The sequence below is a fragment of the Pelodiscus sinensis genome, chromosome 1, assembly GCF_049634645.1.
Source record: "Pelodiscus sinensis isolate JC-2024 chromosome 1, ASM4963464v1, whole genome shotgun sequence".
Classification (NCBI taxonomy): Eukaryota; Metazoa; Chordata; order Testudines; family Trionychidae; genus Pelodiscus; species Pelodiscus sinensis.
The window spans coordinates 304885774-304892706 of NC_134711.1; the positions used below are offsets into that span (position 1 = coordinate 304885774).

General features: G+C 43.7%; 1 protein-coding gene across 3 annotated transcripts in view; it reads left to right on the forward strand.

Moving 5' to 3' along the window:
* DEUP1 (deuterosome assembly protein 1) overlaps window positions 1–4333 on the forward strand; it is a 100308-nt gene extending 95975 nt beyond the window's left edge. For 2 of the 3 annotated variants that reach the window (XM_025182940.2, XM_075919299.1), the window contains 2 exons: window positions 577–802; window positions 4110–4333. In XM_025182940.2, the coding sequence (XP_025038725.2) occupies window positions 577–802; window positions 4110–4283 (400 nt within the window). In that variant the 3' untranslated portion in view covers window positions 4284–4333. Of the gene's footprint in view, window positions 1–510; window positions 803–4109 lie in introns of all 3 variants that reach the window. The other variant, XM_014571845.3, reaches the window with a different exon arrangement.
* Window positions 4334–6933: the final 2600 nt, after the last annotated feature.

The window sequence follows — 6933 nt, forward strand, 5'->3', positions numbered from 1 at the left end:
AGATTCTTGAATCAGCCTGAAGTTCTTCAGTTATTGTTAGAGAAAGAAATAGCCCTATTCTGTTGAAATACATAATTAATGTTTCTAATTTTCTCATTCTTGTTCTGACCCTGCATTCATTGAAGTCAAAGGCAAAGCTCCTATTGAGTTTAATGGTGCAGAATCAGGGAGTCCACATGCTAATGATTTAATCTAATTAATCAAAAATAAGGTATCCCCTTCTGGCTCATATTGTAGCTCAGGAAAGCATAAGGAAATAGATGTGTTAGCAGGCCCGCAGGTCAGCTACATTCGACTGTCAGATCAAGGTGGGGAATAAATTTCAGAGATTAGAGTGAAAAATCTGGAAGTGCCACACTCACTACTGTTTAAAATTGATTAAAATTATCCATGATGGGACTCATACATAAAGAAGCAAAAAGGACAAAATTATATTAATAGAACACATGACTTATTTCATAATTTTAACTGGCCTTCATATTTTGAAAACATTATTTTTTATTATTTTAGAACTTTCCAAAATGAAATTGAATGGCAAATGAAATTGATGCAACCCACTATCTTTGAATACTACAGAAACCAAAATCTTACTCTACATGGTCAAGGTGATATCATTGGTACTAAAAGTGACAACAGTTTACCGTCTCAGAGACTTAGCAGAGATCATGACCAGAAACTGCATGGCAAATCTGCATCACCACCAATGTTACATCCTTCACACTACAAGAGCCCATTTCCTGAAAAGCACAGGTGTGATGTTTTACTGAGCCATGTGTACAGTGTGGCTGAAGTCAACCCAGTGGTGAGTAGTTATTTTACTTGTAACACAGAGGTGAATGAAGTTCAGTCTACAGGTCAAATGTGATTCATGGATTCCTACAATATAGTTTACACTTGCTTTTATGATTTATTTGATGTTAGGCCATACTTCAGTGTTAATGAAGATGGGGGCTGTCGACTGTTGTTATGAAAATAAGGTGTGACCATCAGGCTTTTAGCAAGTTGCTAATATGGCTTTCAGCTGGGGCGTCCTGCTTTAACACTCTCACAGTTTAAAACTCTCATAACTATGCTAATAAGTATCCTAACGTGCTGTTAGAAAAAATTATTTAAAAGTAGATTTATGGATAAAATTTAATGAATGTGTGTACCTATTATTCTAGGTGTAAACTATTGTATCCAAACATGAAAGAGAAAAACCTGAATGTTGTAATTTCTATTTTTCTTAAAGGAAAAGAATAAAATTATAGCATTCTCAGTCCTCTCCTTGACACTTTTCACAGTGGGGTGTTACCCATCTCCATAGCAACTGGGGGCAGACCACTTCTTTGCTGCAAGCCTGGCTTTAGGACTGCCAATCAAGAAGAACTGCCCAGAATTCCCTGTCTCCAAACTGCACATTCAGGGTTCCCTTTGTAGCAGAACTTTGGCAGAATTTTTAACTGTGTGTGCGCGTCGCACACATCTACATGCACGCATGTTGGTTTTTTCACTGGCTTTAGCTTTTGTCCTCAACATTGTTAAAACAGAAAAAAATATATCTTCTTTTGGCTCTCTGAAATGGGTTTGAAGTACAGCACCTCTCCTCCCTGTTTCCCCTCTCCCAGTAAACAGCAGACATAGACAGCAGTCTAAAGGAAAACCAGCTTCCAGTAAGCACTAGGTCCATGTTGTGACAATTGAGCAGACTGCTTGGAAGCTGCCTTCATTGAGATCAGGCCAGTATCTGTGGCATGGATCCTAAAGTAAATTTTTCAAATCCACCCCAGCTCCACTTTCCATCCTCACCCAGTCATAGAAGGAAAGGAGCCTCCTAAATCTTGTAGGAGGGTAAGTTGTTCCCACAGTAACCAGGAGGAATAATTTCTGCTCCCAGCCTACCTATAAGAAAGATCTATTCCAAGGTGCTTGAGAAGATCACAAAACATTCCCTCTTCCTACAATCAATTTTACCTGTAAGGCCTCAACTGCCTCGAACAGTTTGATTAAATGACACTTGTGATCCTGTCTAATCTTATAGTTCTATGCCAGTTCCTGTGACCTTTCTTATACCAAGGAGTAATTTGTCTCCAATGGCTGCAGCTCATTCCTCATTTTATGCAGCCAGTCCCAAGTCAGCACACATCCAGCAGCCAGGAGCATGGAGTGAAGTGATTCAGATCCACTACCCTGGTAGATTAGTTTTCCTCCTCTCTCCTTCCAGCTTCCAAGAGTTCTATAGGAGGTCAGAAAATGGTCATTATTTTCCTTAAGGAGAAATGCAGGATACGTGCTTGTAGACTTTCTTCACAATTACCCTGGAATAGCACTCTTCCCTTCACAGGATTCCTCCCTCCTTTTCTCAGAGATTTTTGGCCCAAGGACTGGAGATGGATCTTAGCATTTACAAGGTCAGCATAAAATCTTAAATCCTCTACTGAGAGAGAGTCTCTCATTTAGATCTTATAAAGAAGACAAATCTCTAAAACTTAGGCTCTGAGCAAGGTACATCAGACTCCCAACTTAAGTTTTCCAGAATTAAGCACAAATGGAATTTAATTTCATAAGTGCTTATTTTTTAAAAAAATTAAATACATTAAAAAATTAAATAAATAGATAAATAAAAGTTGGAAAGTTAATGAAGAGGCTTGTGATTCTTCCTCAGATGGCTTATAAAGGTGTGATTAAGGTGGAGTGAGAATTCTCTTTTGAGACCTACTCGTACCTAAGGACTACAACTTCTTCATTGCAGTATTCTGCCTCATATTAAACCTGCTGCATCCTTATTAAAGGACATAGTTATACTAACTGAGGGAGCATTCCTGCCAAATATACAGACAGGAAAATAAAATCAAACAAATCTTGGGTACTGCTGCCTCAGGATTGATAGTATGGGCTGCAGTCTCTTAATGTGGGATGTTTATGCTTACCTGGGAGGTCACTGTGTGTGTGCACAAAAAAACAAACATAAAATTTACTTTAAACTAGGCTTCCCTAGCAGCTTTTTCAGGAATGTTGCTTCACCTGACTGATTTGCTATATATCCACATATGGATGCAGGGCTCCCAGCTGTGTGGCGGAACTGGGAGGCAGCAGGACTACCCCATAGGGCTGAGGGCTGCCTGCTGGTGGGGTCAGGAACATGGAAGTTGGGCTGCCCGGTGGCACAGCAAAGAGCCCGACAGCCCCACTATCACTCAGCAGAGCTGCCTGGTGAGGCCGGGAGGCAATGGGGTTGCCCAGCCAGGCTGAAGTTCAAGCAGAGCTGCCATCTGGCAGCACAGCTGGACCCCCAGCAGGGGGGCTGCCACAGTGGGACCAGAAGTCCTGTGTGTGGAGGGGCTGGTGGCAGCAGGGGGCTGGCTGGGAGGCTGTTAGACAGGCCTTGGCTGGGGGGACCAGTGTTGGGAGGGAGGCCAGAAATGACCTTCCCTGATCCAGCAAAGTCCCTCATCCAGGACCAGTCAGGTCCCAAGAGTGCTGAACCAGGGAGGTCCAGCCTGTAACTGTTTCTTCAGGGGAGTTCTTCCTGAGAGGCAGCCCTAAGTCCAGATTCAGACCAAAGATCTGGTCTGCTCCAGTTGCCATGGATATGGGCAACATCCCTCTGTGAAGACTATCTGACATGGAGATCCGAAAATAAAAGTTCACTGCTACAAGTAATCTACACGATGTTGAGGCTAATACTAATGATTTGTTTGAATTTCTTGGATGCTAGTATTACTGAATTAACATTCTTTTAGAGGACCTTGTATCTAACCTTGTCTCTAACATTACATCTAATCTTTTATCTAACATTGTATCTAACATCTTCAGATGAAAAAAGTATTTTTATTCAATATATCCCACCATTTCAGTATTTTCCCAGAGGCTACCCTAAATTGCACAAGGGATTGAGGTGACCTGTGACTGGACCAGGGGTCTTGAGGGTGGCAGATGAACCAAATTATGTCCTGTAGTACATCTAAGTATGTAGTGACACACCTAAGAACTAAGTCTATGTTTTGCTAAAAGATAGAAAATATACAATGTTACCATAAAACTTAAGATAAATTTTGATTCTTCAATAATATTAAATGATTGCTGTACTTTCAATACTATACTATCTGTGCCTGCTCTGTTTTGCTCAGATTCCCCCAGAGATGTCCTTAACTACAACTGCAACAGATAAGTTCTTTCAAGAAGAAGAAAAAAGAGAAAAAGAGTTTGAAGAGATTTTAAATTCACACATTGAAGAACTGCAAAGGCATTCTGAAAATACTGTAAAAAAATATGCCCAGTTAAAGCAAAACAGACATTTATGAGCCTTTCAGATTTTTATACGCAGTTTAAAAAAAATAAAAATATTACCAAATAGTTACCCTTCTGATTCTCAAAACTAAAATCTGCTATCATTTTCTTGAATTTATACAGAATGAAGCTAACGTCTAATAAAATGGGGGGGGGGGGGCGGGGAGGGAGTTTACAATCCTATACTAACATGACACATTATTCTGTTATGGCTTTAGTTACAGTGTCTATTTGCAATCTAAGTCATATCTAGATAATAAATATGTACTTTGTTTTGTCTATTTGAATTGTGTGCTCCAGAAACCCATTTGGCTGACCACTTTAAATTAAATGAAGATACATGAAAATTGATGGGGTATGGAGTATGGATGTGAATGATTAGTCGACTATCCGATAAGCAATTGCTAGGTAGCTAGGCATCTAAGGGGATGTCTACACAGCAGTTATTTCGAAATAACAGCCATTATTTCAAAATAACTTTACTAGTGTCTACACAGCCAAACTGCTATTTCGAAATTAATTTGAAATAGCGGAGTGCTTATTTCGAATTTGGTAAACTTCATTCCACGAGGAATAACACCAAATTCAAAAGAGCTATTTTGAAATAAGTGCTATGTAGACATTTATATCGAAATAGGGAGCCTCCAGCCTTCCAAGGGTGCTCTGGTGGCCACTCCAGCCTCAACCAAGAACACTCCTCTCTCTCCCCTCTCCCTGAAGCCCTTAAAGGGGTTGACTCTGGCCCCAGTGCCTGTGCCAACTCCAAGCCTGCCAGCCCAGAGCCAGCAGTCACTGCCCTTGATCCAGTGGCCTCAAAACATGAGCCAGCAAGCCACTGGCAGCCAGCCCTCCACCGCTCTCCAGTAACAGTCTGCCAGCTCGCAGGACCCTGCTAGGGCCCGGAGAAGGCAGGCGTCTTCCTGGTCCAGGGTGGAGATCATGGACCTTATTCAGGTTTGGGGGGGGATGCCCCCAATGTCCATGATCTCCGCACTAGATGGAGGAACGCAGCCATCAATGGCAGGATAGCTGCCAGCCTGGCCATCAAAGGCCACATGCGAACCTAGGAGCAGGTTTACATGAAAATCAAGTCGGTCCGGCGAGACTCCCCAACCCTGAGCCCTGAGCGTCCCCTCTCCCTTCTTCACCTTGCTTCCCCCTTCCAGCTCCCTCCTCCCAGGTTCCCCCCTCCCCTTTCCCATCCTCTCTTCTCCCCTCTCCCGCCTCCTTTCCCTAGTCTCACCAGAGTTTCATCCCCCCCCCCCAGTTTTGTTAAATAAAGAGCGTTTGTGTTCATGAAAATACATGTATCTTATTTGACATCAGGAAGGGGGGCTAGGGAGGGGTAAGTGGAAGGACGTGAGGGAGGAATGAGGCACAAGCCCCCAGTGGGGCAGACCGGGGAGGCTCTTAGTGCTCCTCAGGGTGGAAGCTTTCCCACAGGGCCTCCTGGATACTGACAACCCCCTCCCCCCCGATGGACCTCCCAGATGGCAGCCTGAGGAAAGTGCAGCCAGGCTCGCCGCAACACGTCCAAGAGAAGCACCAGAGTGCCCAGGGGCAGCTCTGGCTCCATGTTGTAGAGTGCTGTGGTGTCCTGAGTGAGGGCAACCAGAGCACATAGAGACAAAATGCTTTGCTGTCCCTCATCAAGGTAGGCAAGGAAGCAGGGAAACCTGAGAATTGGCTGTCCGGGGTGGGGGGGGGTCTCTTTAAGCACAGGCTTCAGATAGCCTCAGGCAGCAGCCACACAAAGTAACTTCTGACCTGATGCCCTGCCAGACCTGGTTCCAGCTGGCCTTAAATGTGATTCAACATCCACTCAGTGTGGATGCACTATGTCGAAATAGCAAAAAGCTATTTTGAAATGAATTTTGTGTGTAGATGCGTTATTTCGAAATGAGCTATTTCAAAATAACTATTTTGAAATAAGATATTTCGAAATAACGCTGTAGTGTAGACATACCCTAAATGTCTTTGGATATCTGGGCCTATGTGACTACTTAGAAGAAAGCTGTCAAACACGTTTATTTAAAAAAACCCACCTTGTTTGCTACAAATACTTATTCAGCTTCAACATTGCCTTCTTACAGTGCAATATAATGAACTCTTGGTACACAGTGCACCAGAATGTCATTTGGAAACTTCAGGTAGTGTATATAAAAACCTACTTTCTAACCGAGGGGTGGGCAAGATATGGCCACGGAGGCCGGATTCAGCCCGCCAAGCCATTTGATCCAGCCTGTGTTTACCCTGCTGCTCCCCCACCCCAGGCCAATTGAGACCTGGGGGTGTGGGAAGCACCCTCCCCCTGACAGGGGCACAGAGCACAAGAGAAAACCCAGCTGTTCAAAACAGTTGGCAGTTCCCTGGGTGCTGTGTGCCGCTGCAAGGCAGGGTGAGGGCTAAGAGTAGAGCTCCCGTGCTTCCACATCCCACAGGTGAGCACATAAAGTCTCCTCTTCCCCTGCATGCAGTGCCTACAGAGAACCTCCCCGTCCACTCGAGGCCCTGCCTCTTCCAGGGACAGCCCACAATCACTACCAACATTGAAATGGCCCACCTGCAACAATTATTGCCCACTCCTGTTCTAACCAATATTTTCTGCACCGGTCACATTACATCTGATATGCACCAGTCATCCTCTAATTTCTACATATAAAT